This window comes from Triturus cristatus, chromosome 1_2, assembly GCF_964204655.1.
Source record: "Triturus cristatus chromosome 1_2, aTriCri1.1, whole genome shotgun sequence".
Lineage (NCBI taxonomy): Eukaryota > Metazoa > Chordata > Amphibia > Caudata > Salamandridae > Triturus > Triturus cristatus.
The window spans coordinates 581,909,796-581,935,849 of record NC_140580.1 but is presented as its reverse complement, the minus strand read 5'-3'; the positions used below and the strand labels follow the sequence as shown (position 1 = coordinate 581,935,849).

Genomic DNA, 26,054 nt, shown 5'->3' with positions numbered 1-26,054 from the left:
CCCCATCGCGACGCCCCTGAAGCCGCTGGTTGTCCGGGTTATGTCCAGTATTCAACTCAATGTACCCTTGTCAAAATCTCATTGAATGCTCTGGATGTACCCATCCCTGGTAGGGCGCGTATGTCAGCGCATCTCTGCTGCCAGAGAGCGGTGTGTGTTTAATAGGGTATCGCTTTGTGGAGTCCAGACGACACGTCCATCACCTGTTATCCGAGATAAGATAGGAGTCCGGTCAGGGAACGTGACCAGTAAACAAACTGTTCCCTACGCTTGTGTGGCGATAGGGGGAGTAGGGGTTAGGGTTGTAAATTCAGGTGGGGTCAAGGGGGAGGGGGGGGGGAGATCATCATGCGCTGTAGCGGGGGGGTCAGCAGCTGTCCAGTGGGGCACAGCGGGGCTGTGCACTGTGCGCGGGAAGCAGCGGACGGGAGGGGGGGGGGTAGGAACCCCCAGGCAGGTTGTGAGCCCAAAGCGTCGATACCCTCACTTATTTTCTTGGTGCGCAGGGTGCTCTGCTGCGTTGGGGGGAGAAGGGCAAGGTGGGGCGAGGTGGTTATGCCTTCTCGCCTGTGTTCCCAGCCAGGTAATGTGCGTGTAGCATCAAATCGTGGCAGCAGCGTTCGTGTGGTGTGTGATATCCGCATGGTGATGTATCCCTGGTGACAGTCTCATTTAGGGCGGGAGCAGAGGCTACCAGAGGTGAGTGGGGGGGAGGGAGTTGGCTCCGCCGCAGCATTAGGGCCGTCTCTGACTGACATCAAGAGATCAGTTAGATCTATAGTCTCAGGTGAGAAGTATAGGAATGATAAGTGGAAAAAAACCTTATCCTGCTTCTCTACCTCATCAAAGCATTGGAAGAAACAGCACTGATTAAATACTGTTCTGTTTTGCGTTCTTCCTACATCTTCTGAGGAGGTTCCCACTAATCTCACACAAGTACTATAGCCTTCAGCTCTCGGGTTAAGCATCTACAAAAGAAAATGTCCGATGTAATAGGGACAAACTAGTGCAACAAGCTTTTGCGGGATCTGAGGGAGGTGACTAGTGTAGTGTAGAAAGGGCCAGCTTTAGTGCTGGTGGTGCCTGATGCGACAATATTTGTTGGTGCCCTCATGACCTCCTTCTCCAAGGAGTCCCTCACTGCCACCCTCCAACTGTGCTTCTCATTTCTCCATAGCACCTCTCCCATGTATATCATTTGTTTTTAGTGCTACTCCTACCAGTATAGTGTGTCAGAACACTTTACATCACACACACATTATACAGAGACGATGATTAATACATGTGTAAAACAGTCAGAAGGAAATGTCACATACAACAATAAGGATTACAAGGAGTAGGAATCAGATGCCATCCATACTAGTAGGCAGTATATTGTAAGAGTGTTTGGTCTGGAAAACCACAAACTTATGCTTTAAAAAGGTACCACTGTGGTTGGGGTTTGCTTTACTAATAAGAATGTATTTCTCCCCAAGCAGGATTATATAATTGCCCAGAGAAGCTTGATTATCTATTCTCCTTGAACGCAGATGTGCTATGTATTCAGGAAACATGGTGTAAAAATATCCTATATGGGGGGAAAGATTATTTTGTCTTCGAGGCCGCCGCTATACCCTCAAAAAAAGGTCATGCGAAAGGTGGAATTGCCTGTTTTTTATCTAATTCATTACAATGGCAATTTTCCCATTATAAGGACACTAGTAATCTCTTTCAATCAATAACTATCAATAATCTATCGTCTGTAGGTAGACGGACTTCTCTTGTAATTTTAAATGCATACATACCACCTGAAGATATTTTTAACATTGTCTTGAAGCGAATGTTTTCCTATGTAAAACAATTATTAGAGCTTGATCAGCCCCCATATATCTTACTCATGGGTGACTTAAATAGCAAAGTGTCCACTTCAAGTATAGATATGTTTAGAAGCAAATTTAAGGAAGAAGCATATAATATACCCCAAGCAATCTTTCCTAGTAAAATAAAAACTAATAAAAGAGGAAAGATATTACTTGAAGAACTTAGTTATTTAGAGGGGCTAATCGTAAATGGTAGGATGCCTTCTGACATTCCCGCTAAATTTACACATAAGTCATTTAGGGGTGAATCCATCCTGGATTATGTAATTACGGACTATGATACATTCTCTTATATTCGAGACATAATGATCTCTCAATCCTCCTTGAGCGACCATAATGTGATTAATATAACTGTCTCATTACAACCTCCTATTCATTGTAAGTCTGGAAGGTGCTTCTGGGACCCTTCCACTATGAAAGATGTACAAAATATTCTTGCCCAAACTTTATTTGAATTAGATGAATGGCAGGGTAGGGAATTCTCACACTTTGAAATTTTTAAGAAGAAGCTTACCATGACAGCTAAGAAATCAAGAAATCCTAAGAAGTTACACTTCCCTCCTAGTATATTACTACCTTTAAATAAGGAAATAAATAAACTTGTGAGGCAACAGTACCTTAGTAGATCTAGGGAAAATGAGCATAAGTTAGCCTTACTAAGAAGAAGGAGGGCCAGACTTAGAACAAAATTAAAAAGAGAAAAAGAAGATTCTCTCTGGATTAGGTTAAGAGAGGCATCGGCCTTTAATAAATCTAGAGAATTCTGGTCCATAATAGGGAAGGGATGTGGTGCAAGAACTTCCCCCATCCCCATCTCTATCGCTGAAGATGTCTGGATACTATTTATATCTAGTTTGTACGCATCTAACAGTGTAGAGGGTGATAACTGGGACCTAGCCCCGAATAGTGAGCCTAATATAGAGCTTCCGACCGAGAAAACCATAGCTTCGGTGATAAAGAGTATGCGCGCTTCCGGAGCTATGGGTCCAGACGAGTTGCCCATGTCAATAATAAAGCAAGATGTCACTTCCTGGAGTAGGATTCTTCTTCCAGTGTTTCATGCATGCTTCCTATCGAGATCAGTCCCTAACTCTTGGAGGGGAAGTATATTAATTCCCATATTTAAAAAGGGAGAGCGGGATAATCCTGCGAATTATCGTCTAATAGCTTTATTGGACTCTATAGGAAAAATCTTTGCTAAATGTCTTTTGATTTTAATTACTGAATGGATAGAATTAAATGATATTTTACCCTTGGAACAAACTGGATTTCGCAAAGAGCATGGTACACTTGATAATTTAACAGCATTACAGGTGATCGTTGATAAATACATACGTGTTCGAGGTGGTGGAATATATGCGGCATTTATCGATTTCTCCACAGCGTTCGACAAGGTAGATCGCCCAACGCTGTAGAGAAAGCTTGCTACATTAGGCATGCCAATACAGTTACTTGAACTTGTAAAATCTCTTCACTCGAACACGTGGTGTAAGGTACTACAAGGCGGAGAAAGGGGTCTTTCTCAATCTATCCCTTCTCCGAACGGGTTGAAACAAGGGTGCATACTGGCCCCTATATTGTTTTCACTATATACGGTAGACCTACCTACTTCCATTTCAGTGTGTGGTGGGATAGCCCCGATAATTGGAGGATCATCAATATCAGTTTTAATGTATGCAGATGATATCCTCATATTAGATTTAACCCCGAAGGGCTTGTCTAACCGCCTACATGCATTAAATCAATTTGCAGAAGCACATTCCATGAAGATTAACGCTTCGAAAAGTAAAATTATGTGCATTTTTGGAAAGAAAAAATGTAGGTCTGAAAACTATAGATGGGCCATAGGAGGACAGAAACTAGAGGTGGTTAAAACCTACATCTTCTTAGGTAAAATAATTTCAGCAAACCTAAGTGAGAAACCCCACATTGAGCATAATTCGCGTAAAGCATCGGCTCATGGTATGGGGTTATGTTCCTTGTACAATGCTACAGGGAAGAGACATTTCACAGTATTTTTGGATGTATTTAGAGCAAAGATCCCTGCAACTCTACTGTACGGATTAGAATTAGTGGAGTTAAAACACTGGGGATTCTTGCATAAAATGGAAGGAAAGGTACTAAGAAGAATTTCTTCTTTTAACACAGCTTGCACTGTATCTTCATGCAGGCTGGAATTCGGACTCCGAAGTTGTTGGGTACAGGGGTTGATTGCCCTCGTAAGGTGGGTAGCTTGCTTAGCTAGAGGTGAATCTGATTCCTTACGGGAAGCCATTAAAAATGAGCTCCTGGGCAATTTTAACGAGTTTTCCCTGTTAGTAAAAAACTTTAGAAAAGCAGTAACTTTGTTAGAGTTGGATGTAAGCACTTTGTTTTTACTTACTCCCTCTGAACTAAAGTCTAAATTAAAAAGTGCATCTTGGGAACTCAGTTATAAATTGGATATGATTGCCCAACAAGGAAAAAAAGAAAGGCAATTACTCCTAAACACATACACACCAAAGCTGGCACAACAATACCTTACCTGGAATATCCCCCACAGAGTCCGTAGGTTATGGTACCTTTTAAGACAAGATTTGCTCCCACTAAATCTCCTTTTTGCAAAATGGTATGGTGTATCTCCAATATGTAATCTTTGTTATAATACTGTACAGGATCGTAATCATGTCTTGTTTATTTGTCCCGCACTACGCTCATTGCGCTATAAATGGTTAAAACCTATTTGTCTACAATTAGGAATTTTAAATGTAAAAACGTTTTTCCATGCACTTTATTGTCCGCCAAATGAAATGTTCTGTTTCAGAATTTTTAACTTTTTTAAAGGGTTTTTAGATATTTATTAATGATACATAGAGAAATGTTAGACGACTGTTCGACCAGTGAATATGAAGTATTACCTTTTTTCTGTCTTTTTTGTGATTTTATTGTAATTAATGTTGTATAATTGTGTGTTTATTTTATGTGGCCCTCATTTGAGAGCCAAAAACATAATAAACTTAAACTAAACTAAACTGTATCCCCAAACTAACCCATTTTAGCAACATTAGGATAATGGAAGATTAGGAAAAAAACATAACTTTCTAACCTATACCATGCAGACCATGCAGCTTGCATGCAGCTCTTTGATGACAGGTAATAGGTCATTGTGTCATATTAGGATTGTACCTTATGAACTGCAAGTAACAAAAGAATCTCTGTGACCAAAGCAGTAACCCATTGAGCTATCCACATAAAATACAGTTCTGTAATGTGCATGGTACATATTCCTTGCAGCAGGCATAATAACACTGTGCTACAGTGTATGAGTCAAACCTCCCACTAGACAAAACTCCAATCTCTCTACAGCAGGTACATTAATCACCAGAGTTATCTTGACATTTTTTATCACTGCCTGAAAACTGCTGGACACACAAGGGAATCTGCAGTAGGTGCTTTTAAATCGGTAAGGTATTTCTAAACACAGTGCTCCAGCTCAGCCTCAGGTGTGACTGCACTGGTCGCACCGCCCTAAAGCCGGCCCCGAGTGTAAGTGTGTTTAGAGACAGGCTTAGAACATTTCTGTTCTAGCACACAATGGAACTAACTGGTGTCAAGGAATCTTGTTTTATGGCAACGGTGTCACCACAATACCTTCGACTTATGGTTCTTTAGAAATCCTCCTGAATTGGCTTGACCTGCCTTCTTGGTCATTTAGTAGCTTCTACAGCCACTCAGATAGTGACCTCTGCTCTGGTCCTGGTGGGGTGCAAGAGCAAGCCTCCCATGCCAGAGGTGCCACCTGGCTACTTGGAAACAACTTTAGGCCTCATGTTGGTTCCTGCCATTGGTACGATGAGCGTCTGACTTCAACACTCAAATGTACAATTCACCAATTGTGACACGCTCATCTGACAAAAGGCTCTTTTCCCTCGCCTTCTCCTTATTGGCCGTGCACTTGCACACACTGAATTAGATAGTGTCTTGCGCACACACTCAGTGGCTCACGAAGGAGAGTGGGTGTGTTGCTCTCGTTGCATACTCATCTTTTATACACAATAATCCAGAGCCATGCCAAAACAGTGCACAAGTATGACAACAATCAGAACACACAAATGACAGAGAGATCTTGTTGCACTCCAGTTTAACACATTTTACTGCGTTGATAGAGGATTTATTTTTGTCTTAGAATTTAAAGCAACTTATGTAAACTGTCATTGGTATCACGCCAAAAAACTGAGTTACAACGTGTTTCTTTCCTACTTCCAGGTGACTACAGATATCTTGTCCAGGGACGGAAAAGATATTGCATTTGCTGACTACAGCCCAAGCTGGAAGTTTCATCGAAAGCTGGTACATTCTGCCCTCTCTATGTTTGGCGAAGGCGCACTCGCTCTGGAGAAAATCAGTACGTACCAACTCCCATCATTCACGTGTACTGGGACCTCAGTGTCATCCTGTGTTTGGCAGCATTCATTCGACCACGCCTTATTTTTTAATGACCATAGTATTCAAATCATAATATTTTCAAGACATAACGCTAACTTTCCCAATTCTTGTACAATCAGCCAGCACACATCCATTAGTGGCTATCTAAGGTTTTGTGGGAAAACAAACATTAACTTTGTAAAGCAAATAACAGTGGACACACATGTCAAAATGAACCCAAGACGACATTGGGGAGCCAAGATAAAATATATACAATCCATATAGTATATAGTCTTTCGGAGTCATTGAATTCTTGAAAGTTTTCAAGGAGTTCATTCAAAGTAATATAATCATTTCTTAATAAAGTAATCAATTCTTTAAATTTTACTTGACATTCCAGAATTCCAAGGCGTAATTTAGAGTGGCACTTTATTTTGGGAGCTACATACTAATGACAGCGGGTGGTATATTTACCTGGTGCACTATTACCTATGCAGTATAAGTTTTGAACTGCTTGTCGGATACAGATCTGTAACATTGAATGTTTTCCACAATTCCGAGCTGCAAACCTAGGGACAGATTTACTAACATTTTGAATCGGATTCAGTGGCTGCTCCTCCGCAATGGCAGAGGAGCGTTGCCTCACTGCCTCGCTCAGAGCCAGCAAATGTAAAATAAAACGAGGCTCTTGTATGGTTTTATTTTACATTTGCCGGCTCTTAGCCAGCAGTGTTGGAAAGATCGGGCCTAGACATGGGAGGGGGGAGGAGGACTGCTAGTGCACTTCACTCCCTAAGTGCACATATGTGTTTTGGCCGGCCATCTCAGGATGACCAAAACATACATGCGCACTTAGGTTTTCTCCAGCCCAGCTTCATTGAGCAGCCGGGTTGTAGAAACCCCATAGACTGCCTGGTCTGAGCAGGGCGTCTTTCCTGCCTGCTCAGACCAATACCCGGGCTGCTCTGCAGCGTGGGGATTGGATGGGAGTCTGGGTCCCAGGGGCTGCTGGGACCCAGGAAGAAAAGGAGAGGCAGCATGACGAGATGCATAAGTTGAAGGCGGCCGCCTACAAAAGGTAAGTTTTGTTTTTCTTTTAAAAAAAAAAATTGTTTGTAAACTCCCTTTCCCCGCGCAACCCCCGCGCAACCCAACCCACCCCACTACCCTTAATATATGGCGGCCGCTGCTGATTGGGTTGGTGTTTAAAAAAAAAAACTGTTACAAAGTTGTGCAAGATATTTTGTGTGATTTACATTCCAAAACACAACTTATTTGTACTGGAAAGTAGTCTTAAAGTAAGGCAAAGTAGTATCATGCACTGCTTTACATCAATGATGCGTGCCATGGATGTTACCATTCAATCACCCTTGATTTTCGATAAAGGACAAATGTTTTAATTTCGCCAGAGCTTCTGATACTGCATGGGTTCAGCACTATACAGCATATATCAAAAGTGGAAAAAGTTTTAAGGTTTGTCTAGGCATTGCTTTTCGTACTGGAAAGGAATCAGAGTACAAAACCTATGCTAGACATCACACAGACACAGTTGCACAAAGGTGCCAAGTGGTGTGTGTGGCGCTGGGTAATCTGAAAGTGCACGAGCGCCCGGGAAGAGAGGAGGAGCGCCATATCTTTGTAGAAATGTCCCTGCCCTGCTCTCTCCCTCGCACACAACACAGTACAGCAACCTTGGTTCTTGTGCTGTGTTGCTTGACAGCTTTGTAAATCTGCCCCGGAGAATGTTGTGGTTTTTCCCTGCACAAAATGCACCAGGTTCTACTTGGAGAAATGTATACAGGAATACCTTTGCAGTTCACAATCTATTCTTTGGATGAAATTGATATGATTGCTGTGGAATGAACTGAATACTTTATTTAGATATCAGTAGTGCTGTTTTGGGACACAACTTGTAGTTAAGATATTTACTGCTGAATTTCCTGCGTTTCAAAAAATGGCCAGGTTATCACTTAGGAGTTGAGATAGATATTGGGGATGCAACTAACACCTACATTCTCTTTATCAGATGTTTTGGTTTCTGAGAGGGAGGTCTTTAAGGTGTAGATTTAATTAGTGAGATTGCATGACTAAGGTTTGCGACAACAGCATCATTTATATATTTATTTGCTGTGGATAAAGTTCCTGAAAGGGTGACTAGATCACTCAGCCTTTACACTCTTTGCTCTGTCTGTGGGTAATCTGCCACCTAATGAGTGGACCAGACGTTATGATACAGCTGTTCAAACATAGTCTTACATGTTGCTACCCCACATGTATCCATGTGTCCTGTGCAGAAAATCCCCACCCGAAGGTAAGGGTCCTCTCTAGTTCACTTAACGAGTAAAGGGCCAATTGGCGGGTGTTTTCACCAGTGGTTGAGGGTTGGTGGTGGTTAGGTTTTGATAATGGGAAAGACACAAGGCATTAGAATAAGAGAGTGGTCTAAGGGTAGTGTTATTCTACTGTTCCATCCTCGCTCTCTACCATTGTCAACTCTGTGAGCAGATTGCACAACAATTTAGAGTGACAGGAGGAGGAGAAGGCAGCACCAAGTAGTGTAGGCCAACAGAGTCCATAGAACATCCTGGCTAATTTTTGCTTTGTCTCAGTAGAAGCTTTGAGGGTGTAATGACTGGAGAATGCACGTGGAGTATCCCACATAGCCACACAGCGAATGTCTCTAACAGTTAAATGCCAGGAGACTGCCACCAGTGCCTCATTAGTCCTTGTGGATTGTGCCCTGATCCCATATCGGGGTTGGACTGCAGGCAAAGGGTAACCATGGGTGAGCCATGATGTTATCCATCTGGAAACGATGACCTGAGAAGCTGCTCAGCCAGCATCATCGACTCAAAGGATCACAAAAAAGTGAGAGAAGGGGACACAGATCCCTGGTTTGACTAGACAAAAGTGTGAAGCACAGCTGATGTGCAAATTTTGCAGTAACTGAGTTAGAAGAAGCATGGGGACATGAGAATAATGTTTGAATAATGACCGATTAGGTCAGAAGGAACTTGGCAGCATTGTTGGAATGAAAGAAGGTGACACCGTAAAAGGCTCAGACCTGTCACTCAGTTGTGTTTTGTCATTTTTATGGCCTTTAAGAATGTAATCATCCAAGAAAGACACTAAGTGTCACAAGAAGTCATCGACTCATTAGATTTGTCGGGACAGAACCAGGTACATGTCCCAAGAGTCAGTGGGTACATAACTAGAGGAAATAAATACATTACACACCAGGTGTCTCTTGGCAACTTTTTTGACCATGGAGAAGGACCCTCGAGGCACCCCATTACAGCTATGTGACCAACAAGGATATGTCATCATTCAATGAGCATGGAAGCTGCATCTTTGCTAATGCCCAGTGACAGAACTTCCGTCATCTGGTGGAGGATTTGTTGTAGCCACAAGAGCCTCGATTATCCAAGGAGAAATCTCGAAGTGCGAGGATAATCTCCTCTGGAACCATATACCAAGACAAAAATGGTACGCAGTAAACAGACCTGGTTTACAAATCCTATAGTTTCTGATTTTCCCATAGAATCTCAGCATAGAACAGCATGGTTTTGCAATGCATTTTGCATTGTAGACGTTAATTGATCTTTGATCCCCCTCAGCCTTAAGTTCTAAATGCAGTACATCTTTGAAAATTGCATCTCCAGGTCTCTCATTACTGATATCCACTACCTCACCTTTCGAATCCAGTGTATCTCTTAGAATGCAAGAGAGTCTTGTAGAGTTGTAGTTCATCAATATGTCAATGTGGAGGCACTTTAAAAGTGAGTTTTAATAGGAATGGCCCAAATCCAGGCTCTTACTGTCTTCAAATCTTTGTTGATCTTCAATGAGAATCAAAATTGAGTCATATGCCAATATAAGTATTCCATAATTCATTCAACACATGTTTTGCTGTCTTTTCCGCTTTATCAAGGCTTATATGTTAATGTAGTAACTTCCGTAATGGTACATATAGTCCATCTATAATTTATTTAGGTACTGTATTCGTTCTTAAATGTGTGTGTTTCCCATATTAATGATTCTTTAATATAGCGCCCATATTTTTTTGAAAGCAAAAGGTTCCATATGGAAATATCTCACTTTTTGATATCAGTTCTCTTTACAAATATCCCATCGTAAGGATTCTTGCTGGATGCCCCATCCAAATCTAAATCAAGACCTGTGGGAGCCTCGCTGGACTCAGCTAATCACAATTCTGTTTACAGTTTGTCGACTGTATTGTGGAACAGGAATGATGATCACATTTGGGAGATGAACTTGATTTTGGTTCTCTTGAAGATCAATAAAGATTTGAAGACCAGAAAACCTGAAATTGCTCAGAACATATTAAAAACTTTCATTTTTGAAGTGCCTTAATGTTGACATATTGATGAACAGTTGTACCGAAGTAATTGGTGTTGGGAGGCGAGCGTCAGGCTATATCACTCTGTTAGACCTGTCAGCCCTTTGGGTGGTCCCTCCTCATCATTATTTATTTTGTCCCACTTCTGCCTCAAACCCTATTATAATTTTTCCTTTTTGGGAACCACCAGACTTTTTAGTGTTGATGCAGGGTCAGGGAGCCATTTTCCCTACCCCTGGAACTTCTGTCTGAGGGCCTGAGACACAAAATGGTGGCCACCCATTATCACCTGTGACATCACCAGAACCCACTGGAGGTTTCTAGAACCTTCTGTAACATTCTAGAACCCTGTGACAGTGGGAGGCAGTTTAGAATGTTGGGAGGCCATCTCAGTGTGGCAGTTGGCAACTGACTGGAGAAGAGAGAGGACAGATATAGAAGGAGGTCGGAGTAAGGCAGCAGGGGTGGAAACCAGTGCTTGGAGTGGGGTCCAGAAACCCACCCTTGATGCTAGTCCCTACTGACCAAGCCCAGCCTAAAGCCCTGTGTGGGACCAAGACCAGAAGAACCATCTTTAGGAACTGAACATTTGAAACAGGCCTTAAAGAGGAAGAACAGCAAGTTCCTGACCTGTTCAGTGGTGTCCTCCTGGAGTCCTGACGTCGAGAAGCCTGGAGACCTGGGGCCTGAGGTAGAGAAGCGGCGCTGACAGAAAGCAGACGTCGTACCCGGAGCCGCCAGAGGTCGAGTGAGGGCGCCGACTGAGGTCGTGGAGAGGCGCCGGAGGTCGAGTGGAGATTCACCCGAGGTCGAGGTGAGGGCGCCGACGGAGGTCGTGGAGAGGCGCCGGAGGTCGAGTGGAGATTCACCCGAGGTCGAGGTGAGGCGTCGACGGGGGAGTGAAGTCCGCCCACCGGAGTCGCCGGAAACTGAGGTGAAGCGCGCCGGAGGTCGGGAGTGGAGATCGCACTCCGGAGACACCCGGAAGCGGAGAGACCGTGTCCCTGCGACGCCGGAAGGCGACATCGAGTCGAGACCGTCCAGCGACATCGAGTCGAGACCGCCCAGCGACATCGAGTCGAGACCGCCCAGCGACATCGAGTCGAGGCCGCCCAGCGACATCGATCCGGAGCCGCCTCACGGCGTCGACACGGTGCCGAGCGGAGCCGATCATCGTGAAAAGGGCAGTAAGTGGTATAGGGGGCGTCTGAGGCCCCGTGGAGCCCTAAAAGACCATTCTAGGGGCTAAAGGGGTGTTAGAACCAGCCTGGGAGTGCCAGGGGTGAACTAAGACTGGTGCAGTGACATCTGTGAGGGGCTGTGTAGTTTGGAGGGCCAGATCTTTAGGTTACCTTTGTTCTGCCTCAGCTTAGGCCCCAGCCTTGACCAATCTAGGTGGGACACCCCCATGCCACCCAAATGACCACAAGCTGTGTATGGGCAAAGTAAGACCAAGTTACCTCATGAAAGTGATCTGATCTGTTACTGTCATTGATTGCTTTTCCTTATTTATTGAGGGTGCTTTATTTATTGTCTACCACTAATTTATTCTTGCACTGTATTTATTGTCTGACTGTATTTATTTGCCGTCTGTATTTATTGCACATCTATTTATTCTTTGCTTAATGAGGACCTGAACCTATTTATTGAAATCCCAAAGTAGCATTGTTTATTTGACCTGCTCTTTTAAAGGAAAATCCTATTGTATTGTATTTATGTCATGAAACCTGCAACTAAGAGAAAATAAGATAAAGACATATATATTTTCATCTTGTCTTCCATAATTTTTACGGTGTAGTGTCGTTTTTGGAACGGATGAACGCATGGTTATTGTGAGGGTGTGACGTACGCTTAACACGGTGCCTGACCCCCAACCGCTCGAGCCAAGCTACCACTGTGCTGGGAACCTGGTGACTGCTAACCCGGTTGCCCGGTTTCCAACACACTCTGTTACCCAAAAACATTTTTTCTTCATTTGTTTTGTAGGCCTTTAGATCTCTTTTGTGCACACCCCTTTTATATATACCACCTAGCAAACTACTGCCTTTCTGTATAGTCTATGCTAATTCTAATGCACACATGAAATCACAACCTTTCTTATTCCCTTATTAGCCTCTGTACTTAATCATTTGAATAAGCTTTCAGCCTAACATATTCTTGGGCTATGAGTTGCTCTGCTTGGAGATGTAGAAATTCTCATGTGACCTAGGAGTGTTGGGTTTATAGGCACCTACATACTTTCATCTGCTGTTGCAACTGGGTTCCGGATGCCCTTAATTTGTTACATAATCCAAAAGTACAATTGTATTGTTCACCCTTACCAGGTCGATAAACCTACAGTGTGTGACCAGTTCCACTGAAAGTCTTTAGTGGTGCCTAATCGTGTGGTATTAGTGTGTTTCACAATGAACAAGTTAAAGGTGGCAAATAAGCTAAGTGAACCGTAAAAGGTGAATATGAAGCTAAAGGTAGACCGGCAGGTAGAAGAGACAGAGCTCAGAAAGAATCTTGTCCTTCATGTATCATGAATTTCTTGACAAAAGACCTTTCAGCTAAAGGAGACGTGAAGAGGGAACAAAATAAATGTTCCTTCCAAGAAAGTAGCTGTGACTCATCTGGCACTTTAGAAAAGGCCAGTTTCATGGCTGAGAGTGAAACTGAATTGTTCTAGCAACCAGAACAGTAAGGAGAGACTGCTAAATCAGAGGTAATAGCAGAGAAGGATGTGTTGCTTGCTTCTTCATTAATATCTTCTACTTCAGTACGCCCTCCAGGAAGAAGAACGCCAGCCCTCTTAGACTATCCATGCCCCCTTCAAATGAAGGCAACAGGGAGCAGACTCAGAGCTCTGCCATAGGAGACACAGTAAAAGAAAGTCTCCGGAAAGCACACGTGGCAGTGACAATGGGGAGGAAGTTGAACCTTTCATGGTTTGTTTTGAGAGTGGCACTGAGTAAGTGCATGTTTCCTCTACTTAAACTTTGGCAGTAAATGCCATCTCTGTTGACACCATTTTCTTTCAATCAACGCAAACTGCCACAACAACCCCAACCCTTAGTTCTACCCTGACCTAAGCTGATTCTGGCTCCACAGGTTCTGGATTGTCCCCGTGAACAAGATCTCATTTCTGGGATGTGATCTCTTTAAAATTAGAAAGGATTAGTAGTACAATTTGCCATGTTGAATTGATTTGTGTAAAGCCAGATGTACATCTGTCTAGTGGGAGAAGCAGATATGCAATCATAGTCAGAATAGCACCTGGAGGTTGCTGCTGGTAAAGCTCTAGAATCTTGACTGAACTAGAATGTCTGAAGGAGATGAAGATACAGTGGTGGTAGAGAAGGCCACCAGGCTCAAAGTCCACTTCCATATGTTTAGGACATCAATCTGAGCTGCTCACAGTCTAAACACCGTGGGGCACATTTACAAGTCCCTTGTGCCACTTTTGCATCACTTTTAACATGGGAAAAGTGACGCAAAAGTGGCGCAAGGGGCTGGTTACAGACACGGGGCAGATTTACAAGGACTCTGACCCATTCTACAAATGCCCTACTTTCATTTATTTGATATATTAACCTACCAATCGTCCAACAAATATTTTTCCTGGCTTGGGTAAGGGATGGGTTAAGGGAAGGTGTTATATGGTGAAGTTTGGTAAGGATTCCTTGGGGGTACGTTTCGGATTGGTTAGGGTTAGAGTAATTGAAAGTGTAAGCGAAGGTGTAAAGGACTGTATATGAAATTTAAGATGAAGATTGTGAGAGAAGAGTGGCGTGAGACTTGGTACCAGCTACACTCTCCCCTTTTAAAATGGAAGAGACACAACATAGTTTAAGGGGTAAAAAGGTTACGATATAGGGTTAGGGCCATGGAGGGAATGACTAATAGTTATCTTTGTACAATTTATAAATGGAAAAAAGGTTTGACCTTTTAACTCTACCATTTTGCGTTTTTTCTAGCCACATGTCTGCTGTTGTGCCAGCAGCTGGGATATGATTTTAGGGTTTTTTGTGATTTTGTAATGCTGGCCAAAGAGTACAAAACAGCTGCTATTTAGCCAGTGGCTCGTAGATAGTGACGTTTTCAGCTATTTGCACGGCTGCTATCCGAACAGTGCAGAATCTCTACTAGCTAGCCAGAAGCCAGGTAAATAGTGAATTTTTCAGCTATTTGCTCGACACCAGTCAAACAGTGCAGAATCTTTACTATTTTGCCAGCAGCCGGGTAAATAGTGAAGTATTTCTGCTATTTGCACTGCAGCCAGCCAAAAAATGCAGAATTTCAACCATTTAACCATGGGGTCATGGAGAACATGTCTAATAGCTATCTATGTACAATTCACAAATGTAATTGTAAAAGGTTTGAACTTTTTAACTCTACAATTTAGCATTTTTGTAGGGATCCATGTTTTATACATCTACATTCATTTGTATCATCTACAATCTTTTGCTTTTATTTCTTTTTGCTACATTCACCAAATCACTGGAAGGTGCATGTCACAGAAGAGGAAGAATCAACATCAACCTGGCAGGCCTGACTGCACATTTCACTTCCTACTTGTGAATCCATCAAAATGAGTGAATTTTACTGTCCTTCTATTCACAACTGTGACAGTCTGCAGTGCACACCAAGACAAATTAGACATAAACATAGACATTTACATGCAGCCTGAGCTCCTGCAGCAGGACTTAAGGCTGTGGAGAATTACTTTTACCGTCGGTCACTGAAGGCTTCTATTATCTTAGCCCCAGAGTGGCTATGGGGAAATACATTTGGCAAAACCAGTGCACAAAAAGCAGACTTTTTCCTACGCCTTGCCCCCATCTTGAAGAATTTCTTGGGCAGGTAGGGACTTCGGAAATATATTGTTTATCCACGAGCTCCTCACTTGGAGCCCATGAGCTGTAGTTGCCCAGCAATGTTCTCTCAGCTCTAAAAGGAGGCAACATTTTCTTTGCTGCCGTTTTTAAAAAGTTTTAAAAACATGCCAACTCTGCAACTGCAGTGATATGTAGTATCGACCGCAGTAGGAACATGTAAAAAAACACACACGCAATCACACAAATCGGCCTGACAGTAGCCACCTCAGTGCTACTTCCCCCTCTTTCCTTATTCTGTCAAAAGTTCCTGTCCTGCGTGCATTATTACTCCTTTCCATCTTCATACATTTGTAAATGTATAATGAATATGTCTAATAAGCTAGATAAATGAAAAACATATTCAGTGATAACATAGCGACTATTTAGCTCAGACATCATTCCAGGAATGTCATAAATCTTATGACTGTCCTTGGTAATGGAGGTTGCCATTTTAGACAATGGAGGCTGCCATTTTAGACAATGGAGGCTGCCATTTTAGACAATGGAGGCTGCCATTTTTCATCAAATTATGCAGAATCATCAACATGTCTGCCTTTGACGCAGATGCCATCTGTGCCTCTCTTTCCAAGAACTGTGAAAGTGTCATATCATTCAGATATACACATCAACAAAACCCCCAGAGTGAAATCAGTCTGGGACAGGCACTTTTTTCAAGGTCATAAAACAGCCAAAACTCTAATAAAATAGTCAAACTTGACATATTTTTACCTTACTAGTACATCCACTGATGTATATGATTATGACAAAACATTCCAAAGGTGACATTGCAAATTCCATCTTAGATAAGTTACAATATATAAGAACTACCTCTTGACCACTTAGTTAGGCGAGAAACTTTGCACAGATCACAGTTCCAGGTGAGCACAGCTCCAGATTCCATCTCGCCCAAAGAAGCCTCCAGCAAGACTCCCTAAGGCTCTGCGAAGCATTCCATTCTACCTTCACAAACTGGTGTCAGAATAGTGTTCTCTTGTAAATACAATCTCCAAACTCTTGGCCTGTGCTCACAATAGCTGCCAAGCTATTCCAAACGGACAACATATCCTGTCCAGGTATGCGCACCACCTCCGAAATTCAGGCTTATTTATTTATTCGTTAGAAGAAGCATAGTGCTTAGAGATCGCACAGTGAGGATTTAAGGGCTGTAAACTGTGATGTTATAATTTTTCCCTGTTTTCTCTGTTACTGAAAAACGTAACTGCTTTTTTTAATCTTCTGTGATGTTACCAATATTATGTGCACTATATCACTGTGAAGCAAACACTAAGCAAGGACTTAGCAGCACCACATCACTTTTGTGACAGAATAACAGTGAATAACTGGATTTAGAATCCACTTTTGAGACAAAATAGCAGTGAATAACTGGATTCAGAATCCATTGGTCACACTGACAGCATTCAAATGAAGCTATACAGAGCTATTGCATTTTGTAAATATTGCAAGTAAGAAACATTAAACATGAGGTAACAGATAGTCTCTAAACTTCGATCCCAAAGAGCGTCAGGAGGTTTCTCTTCCTTCCAACGGCATCCACCCAGCAGTGTTAGACCTGGTGCTTGGCTACCAGTTCTTCAGCGTATGTAGTGACACATACACACCCAGTGAACATGACTCTGATAGAGGTTACCCTTTCATGGGCTTGCAGTCTTCCAGCAATATACCAGGTAGGCGATTGTCCACGTAGAATATTAGTGAGTGCTGCCCCTCACTATAATTTTATTTTATGCAGCATGTCCAAGTGGTGGTCAGCCCTTGTCTCTCTCCTTTAGCTGTTGCTGCAGACTAATTTATTAAACATAAAGAAAAAAAGAGATACAAAACAGGTAAAAAGAACGAAGAATAAGAAAAGTCTGCAGCAGCTAGCTGAAGCAAAAAAAAAGGCATAGAAGGCGCAGTAGCAAAAAGTGGGATGAAACAGGAGCAGGCAGGATCATGAACAAGCACTGGCACACAAAATAGCTAACTCATCTGTCATTATACATACATTGCACGCAGACCTTACACACACCACACACACACACTCCCACGATCGCTCTCTCTCTCTCTCACTTTTCGGTTCTATGGTAACATCAAATCCAGATGTTGAATAATGTGATTCCAACAAGTCTTATAAAGGAGTTTAGCAGCTTTTGAGTGTGACTTTTCTTTTGCAGTTGCTGTGGAAGCTGCTTCCTTGTGTCAGACCCTTACAGATTTGCACAACCAATCATTGAACATGGCCCCGGAACTGACCAGAGCGGTTACAAATGTGGTCTGCTCACTTTGCTTCAACTCAAATTACAAAAGAGGAGATTCCGAGTTTGAGTCAATGCTACGGTATAGCCAAGGCATTGTGGACACAGTTGCAAAGGACAGCCTGGTCGACATCTTTCCATGGCTGCAGGTGAGTCTGATAGTTTGCGCTGTTTTGGGCAGGTAGATGCATTAGAGCGATTGCAACTGCTCCACAAACCTTGATTGATTTTTTCTGAACGAGTTATAAGAGGTGTATGTAGTAGATAGTTATAGTTAGGACCGAGTTCCCATAGGAAATCTGAAAATTCTATTTTGAATAACTTTGGTGCCGGTTGACTTATCTTCGTGAAATTTTCAAAACTAATGGTGTGCTCCGCTCAGCTCCTACCTTGAAAGATCCGGGTGATTCGTCAAGCGGGGGCTGAGAAAAAAGGGGGGTCCCAAAACGCGTTTTCCCCATGCATTTTCCCATAGGACCTTTAGTCGAAGGTACAGCCCGAACGGCTGAACAGAATTACATGAAATTTGGCAAAGAGGTAGTCCTCAGGTCAGGCATGTGCCTTTTGCATATATGGTGTCAATCTGTTCAGTAGTTCCTGAGAAAATTGCAGTTAAAAGTACATAAATATCTATATGCGCGCACCATGCGCGCACGGTGCGCGCACCAAATGTCCGCGAGCGTAATTCTGATTGGTGGTTAGATGTCAGTCAACATTCCAATCGGTCGAAATCAGGAAGTGTCGGATGCCATTTTGTGTGTGACTGTGAAAAAGAAAGGTGGAGAACGTGAAAAGGGGGCAGGGTAGAGAGTTCCTGACCCCCTAGCCTTTGTCAGGGGGTCCCTGAAGGACCCCGAAGGGTGAAAAAAACATTTTATTTTTTTTCAAAAAATCGCGGGGTGCGCGCATGGTGCGCGCACGGTGCTCGCACCGTGAAAAACCCTTAAAAAAAAACATTTTAAACTGTTTATAAGTTTATAGAAGATATTAACTATGCTGTTCAACTTTATCCAAATTCAAAATAAAAGAGCTGAGCCATTCCATATTAAAGGATACAGTCAATCTATAACTATATACATAGGTAGTTTATTGTAAAATAAATATATAAAAAATATAATACATACAGAAATTAGCATTTAAAAAACCTTACAAATTCACTAAAAAAAACATAGGTTTCACACACGTTATAGTTAGAAATTAGCATTTAAAAAACCTTGCAAATTCACTTAAAAAACCATAGGTTTCACACACGTTATAGTTAGGAATTAGCATTTAAAAAACCTTGCAAATTCACTGAAAAAAACATAGGTTTCACACACATTATAGTTAGGAATTAGCATTTAAAAAACCTTGCAAATTCACTGAAAAAACCATAGGTTTCACACAAGTTATAGTTAGGAATTAGCATTTAAAAAAACCTTGCAAATTCACTGAAAAAACCATAGGTTTCACACATGTTATAGTTAGCTGGACATTTCACTCGTACAAAACCATTGAAATTCCCCCGTTATAGTTAGTTCAGCTAACTATAACTCGCGCGACCGCAATCCACTGCTGATGACGTCACATATTACATCACTGTATTCACTAAGATACTGTTAATAAGTCAGTTATACAATTAATTTTACAAAAAAAACATCCATTTAGACACTTATTTACCCATTTATTCTTCCATTAACCTTTAGAAATACATATATAAAAAATATTTATTTTTCAGAAAGACACATATTCACTGGATGATGTCATCAGTGATGTCATTTGAGATGTCATCAGTGATGTCATGAGTGATGTCACTGACCATGTCATGAGTGATGTAATATGTGACGTCATCAGCAGTGGATTGCGGTCGCGCGAGTTATAGTTAGCTGAACTAACTATAACGGGGGAATTTCAATGGTTTAGTACGAGTGAAATGTCCAGCTAACTATAACATGTGTGAAACCTATGTTTTTTTCAGTGAATATATATATATATATATATATATATATATATTATCTACTGGCGGTCGCCAGTAGATAGTTATAGTAGGATCGTGTTTCCATAGGAAATCTAAAAATTCTATTTTGAATAACTTTGGCGCCGGTTGACGAATCCTCGCGAAATTTTCAAAACAAATGCGGCGCTCCGCTCAGCTCCTACCCTGAAAGTCTTGGGGTGATTCGTCAAGCGGGGGCCGAGAAAAAAGGGGGGTCCCAAAACACGTTTTCCCCATGCATTTTTCCATAGGACCTTTAGTCGAAGATACAGCCCGAACGGCTGCACAGAATTACTTGAAATTTGGCAGAGAAGTAGTCCTCAGGTCAGGGAAGTGCCTTTTGCAGGTCTGGTGTCAATCTGTTCAGTATTTCCTGAAAAAATAGCATTTAAAAGCATATAAATATCTATATGCGCGCACCGTGAGCGCACGGTGCCGTGTGCGAGCGTAATTCTGATTGGTTGTTAGATGTCAGTCAACATTCGAATCGGTCGAAATCAGGAAGTGTCGGCCGCCATTTTGTCTCTCGCACTGAAAAGGAAAGGGGGAAAAAAGGTGGAAAACGTGAAAAGGGGGCAGGGAAGAGAGTTCCTGACCCCCTAGCCTTTGTCAGGGGGTCACAGAAGGACCCCCCGTGCGCGCACGGTGAAAAACCTTGAAAAAATATATATATTAATAAATACATAACTTAGCATTTAAAAAAACGTACAAATTCACTTAAAAAACCATAGGTTTCACACACGTTATAGTTAGGAATTAGCATTTAAAAAACCTTGCAAATTCAATTAAAAAACCATAGGTTTCACACAGGTTATAGTTAGGTGGATATTTCTCTCGTAAAAAAACAATGAAATTCCCCCGTTATAGTTAGTTCGGATAACTATAACTCGCGCGACCGCCACTCTATCACAAGGATGATGTCATCAGTGATGTCATGAGTGATGCCACTGACCATGTCATGAGTGATGTAATATGTGACGTCATCAGCAGTGGATTGCAGGCGCGCGAGTTATAGTTATCTGAACTAACTATAACGGGGGAATTTCATTGGTTTTTTACGAGAGAAATATCCACCTAACTATAACCTGTGTGAAACCTATGGTTTTTTAATTGAATATATATATATATATATATATATATATATGCACAAATGTCTTGCCAATCAAAACTAAACAAACCACTCTCAGTGAAGCAGAAGGGATTCTGGTCCAACAATGCAATCTAAAAATGATAGCGACTCTCTTGTTTTTATAACAAGTAGACATTGTTTCTATCACTCACCGCAACTAGCTGAATACAAAATTAGAGCTGTGTTTTTTGGAGACATGTATTTCACCAGTTAAGTGATCTAGCTGTAAGAGTGAGAGTCCATGTTGAGAGAACATCCCTCTGGTTATCTGTACTATAGTTTCGAATAGAGCAACTCAGCAAGAGTAAGATATATTTCCAGCGGTGACGTCTCCGCTATGACGGTGGAGCATCACCCCCCCTTTCCAGCCTCCTTAATAACGTGAAAAATAAAACGATTCTAAAACAGGGTTAAAACCCATTTTAATATTGTTTTATTTTGTTTTGTGCCAAGTCTTGGGGAGGTCCAGGGTAGTGACAGGCTGGAGGGGGAGTTTTGAGCACTGCCTTCTTTGTGCATGTGGGCTTGGCCGGCCGCCTCAGGCGGGCCAAACCCACAAGCGCAGTGACGCTCTCTTCAACTCCAGCTGCATTGCTGGGGTTGGAGAGAGATGGCACAGAATCCCAGTCTGTCCTGGAGTGCAACTCATTGGCGCTCAGGCCAGTCCTGAAACTGCTCTTATGCATGAGAGCAGCATCAGGATTGGCCACATGGTAGTTTGGGAGCCTGTTCCTGCCTGCAGTGAAGAGAAGAGAAGCAGAAGGGAGCAATGCGATGCTGTAGGGCAGCAGGTAAGTTATTTTATATTTTTTGTGTTTGTCTCCCTTGTCTCCCATTCATCCTCCCGCTGCCCGCCTCGTTTCCTTGACAAGAGCTGCTCCTGTTTATTTCAGCTTAGGGATTTAATTAAACTCGAAACACCATTGCTTCAAAGTGCTGTTTGGGAAGAAGCTGCCCGAATAGATGCAAAACTAATTTTATGAGACCTGGGCATTGTTTTTGTTCAGTTGAAGCAGTCTCAGATGGGCAAGCACAAATTACATTTTAACTCACTTGCAATGTGTGAGTTGTAGAAGTAACTCCACATGTGGAGTATATTCACGGTATTCCTGATGAATAGTGACTTACATTAATTTCTCTAATCCTTCCTTGTACTTCTTTCTACTTCAATATGTTTGCACCAAAATGAATATTATTTTGTGAGCTGATTTCCAATACTACTCTCAATTGTACTGTTTGTTGGCTCTACAATGTACTTATGGTAGACTAAGTATTCTGCCATTTTCACCAAAGTTTTAGAGTCAGATAAAAGTCAAGTGGTGTAAGAGATTTCATACACTCTGCACCTACTTACTTACTTTGAAAGACTACATTATGCTTCTAAAGGAATGCAATAAGTATGTATACCTTATTGTAATTAAATCTCCACAACCAATATCTCTAAATCTACAGTTTTCTATATAAATATTCACATTTTAATGGTCCACGGTGAACTCAGGAGAGCCAAAAGAACAGCTTTGGTGCTCAAAATGTAAAGCTGCTTTATCTGCTGAACCGTATGTAATAGTCAAGAAATCCCTGTGGTGAACTGTTCTCAGAGATTGTGTCTGCCTCCTAGCTTAGGGTTAGATACTTCTTCTTTGTATCTTAGATATATATGAGTCTCCAGCAATGCAAAGACTCTGGATCACCAGCTCTGGGTGTAAGCGGCATTGAAGCAGGGGATCAGGATCCTTGGAATAATTTATGATGTGCTGAGAGGGCACAGAAGGGGACCTGGCGATCCAATCTAAGAGCTCTGGATGTGGGTTATGAAAGGGTCACTCAATTGCCTACCCACTACACTGTCCGGTAGTGTCAGCAGGAAGCCCAACTGTGGATTGGGAGCACTTTTGGTGCTCAGGCCAAAGATGCTAGTGTTAGGCACATGCTCACACCACACTGGGTGGAGGCAGGTGGGTGCCAGAAATGGAACAATGGATTGGTGATTCCACGTAAATGTAAAGAAAAGTTTGGTGCTGCAGTTCTCGCCAGGCAAAATGATCTCTCCAGGGAGGCTCAGCCGCATTGGCAGAAACTATTTTTTCAACACTTATACATCTCTGGTCAGGGGAGCCGTATTTAGATGGTTACGGAATGTGAGGTACATGATCTCAGGTGGGCACTTCACATAGGCAGTCACTAGATCAACAGGGCAGATAGCAAGTTGAAGGCAAGATAACAGCCAATTGGGGTTACCTATCAGTGGTGCAGCCGAAGTAATGGCACCAGGCCCAAGAGGAGCATGGGGTACTGTCTGCTCTGCATCAATTGCACTTTGCTTAACAGGCACATATTTGTTGTCATTTAGCGCCTGCCCGTTTCTTAGTTCTTTCTTTGGTGAGGTGAGGAGTGGGAGAGGTGCTGCTGTCAATCATAAGAGTACGGAAAGAGATAATGGATAGATAGCACCTGGATACCCTCCCGGGTTATTAGATGTGCTATAGAAATTGACTGATTGATTGAATCAAATGAGAAAATAGAAACAGATGAATCAATAGAGAGATAACGGTGGAGAATGTAAAATTATTCTTGGTAACAAATTTCATTTTTACTAAGGACTAGGAGGAGAGGATTATGCAATTAGTTGTTTTGTTTTATTGGTACTGCAATCAATCGTATTACACAAACAGTATAAAAAACTAGCAATCAATCCCAATGAGATTAGCAAAAGATCTACATGTACCATGAAACTTAGTAGACAAACAGTACATGCAATGCTCCATAATAGTACTTGAATCTTGGTGATGTCCTCTTTGTTGCAACAAAGAAGAAAAGATGGAAACCAACCTTGTAGCACACAACCCTATGCTGAAACTAAAACAGATTAACAACCTTCAGGAAAAAAAAAACTATTTCAGTCTCTGACATCATATTAGAATAGGGCGGTGACAAGGAAATCAGACATTGTGTCCACAAACAACTAAACAAAGGCCATTGTAAGACATTCTCTGCACACTGCAGTAACACAGTTATCACTTAAAGCTAGGGGTAGATGATAATCTTCACCTTAATAGAATTCGAAATCCCTTTTTGTGGGAGCTGCAAAAGGTTACATTCTATGGCAGAACCAGAAGTGAGGATTATGTAAATTCAAAGATTACCCACTACAACACAAAATAAGTTACTCATTGGTTTAAAGTGTAAGTGTTTCAAAGTAGATGTGCCTCACCAGTCTGCAGCCTGCATAATGTATTCTAATCTAGCCCAAAATTAAAGATGTAGATACTGTAGCATTTCTGATCGAGCAGGTGCCAAATGTCTAGCAATGCATGATTCATCCATAATCCTTATGAGCCACCAAGCTACAGGGTGTAAAGAAACTGCAGTGAATGGTTTCCAAACAAAAATTAGCAACTCAGCTAAACTGTCTGGTTACAGATTCATAAGTGCAAAAGCTATGGACTGCATAGAGTTTACTATCCTTTTTTAGGGCAGGATAAACAATAGACCTCATGCTAAATGTAATTTTTCTGGATAAAGTGGATGAACAACAGTGGGACAATGCCCAGGAGAAATGTCTGAACGATAAGTGTTGACAGTTCTGTAAGGGAGGGCTTTGGAAGCCAAACTATCCAGAAAGTTTAAGACATAGGTAATATCACCCCTCCTTCCCCTGGGATTAAGGTACTGTTCCAGACACCAATATGACCATATTTTCCATGAAGAGTTATAGCGTCTGAATTTGGCATCAGATTGTACCTGGTTGATATAGACGGAAACCTGCGGCGAAAGTCCTGGCACTTGGCATTGACTCTGCTCTACCAAAGGGTAGGCGTTGCCGGCTGAATCCCGGAGATCTCCGAAAGATTCTGCAGATATATCTAAGCTTCTTAAAAAGATTAAGAAGAACCCTGAAACATACCTTGGTCTTCTCTTGAGATGTCATTAAAACCAATTACGCCTTCTGAATCCTGAGTTTGAGTGTCACCCTGAGAATCATTATGAAAAGGGGGAAAAGCATAAACTGTTCCAGATCTAAAAGAAAGTATCCATGGCAGATACCAATGGATCCAGCCTCCAACTGTGCCACAAAGGAATCTGAACCTTTATGAGGTTCTCATACAGCACTGGTTCCAACTTCCAGTCACTCGTATCTCATAGGTAGCATGAATTTTAATCTACTACCAAATTCTACTTGCCTGAAAAAGGGACCGCTATTACTGAAAATCTGTGGGAAAGGCAGTAGCGACAACATTCCAGGACAGTTTCTGAAAGAATTTGAAACTTTTTGCCTCCTAAGTGGTTGATATATTGCACTGTTGACACATTGTACATTTAGGAAAGGATACAACAGTGAGTCTCCTGAAAAATTAGAGAGTGGATGGCAAAAGAACCTGCCAAAAGCTCCAAACAGTTGATAGGGAGCAGCTGCTCATCTCTCGGCCATCTGCTGCCCATGAATAAGTCACCGCATTGAGCTCCCAAACCCTATTGGCTGATGTCTGACTCAGTTACAACATTGAGAGTTAGACTAAAAATGTCTCAGCCATTCCATGGAAACATCTGTAGAGAGTGGAAAGAAGGAAAACTGGAGATATACAAGTGGGAATGACGGTGAATGATTGGTGGAAACTAGCAATGTATAGAGGAAGTGAGAGGAGTATAAAGTGCAGATACACAAGGAAGTGTATGCAGATATGGGAGGAACAGGAAAGTGTAGGTGAAGGTGAAGAGATATGGGGATAAGGGTGATGCAGAAGAAAAGGGAGAGCTAGGATCATGGGGATTATAGCCATTGTTCAAGAGGGGAGGAGGAAGGGGTGAGTTGAGAGATACAAGGACAGTGGAAAGAGAAAGATCAAAGGTAGCCGGAAACATAGGAAAAGGAAGATGGGAAGGGGCTGGGTATTTTCAGGGAATGGTGTACGGATATGGTAGAGTGAGAGTTACAGAGGAGAAGGACCATAGCTATCAATAATTTAAAAGGTTCAGTGATGCACTGGCTAGGGGTGTGTGAGGCATGTTGCCCCAAATTTTGCCTGCCTTTTTTTTGTTTACTGTAAAACAACATGGATAGCTGGCCTGTTTTCTTTACTTTCATTAGGGCCCATGGCAACCTTGCTACACCAATAGACAGGCAGACCTTCATGCTTGGTTTGAACCATAAGTAGGTAGCTCCAGAGATTTAAAATAGGACCAACAGGCTAGACCGGTTGTGTTGAGATGAAGTT

At 42.1% G+C, this 26,054-nt stretch overlaps 1 protein-coding gene across 2 annotated transcripts in view; it reads left to right on the top strand.

Moving 5' to 3' along the window:
* Positions 1–26,054, top strand: part of CYP17A1 (cytochrome P450 family 17 subfamily A member 1) — a 282,729-nt gene that overhangs the window by 106,220 nt on the left and 150,455 nt on the right. For both annotated transcript variants that reach the window (XM_085606579.1, XM_085606582.1), the window contains 2 exons: positions 6,105–6,243; positions 17,657–17,886. In XM_085606579.1, the coding sequence (XP_085462705.1) occupies positions 6,105–6,243; positions 17,657–17,886 (369 nt within the window). The remainder of the gene's footprint in view (positions 1–6,104; positions 6,244–17,656; positions 17,887–26,054) is intronic.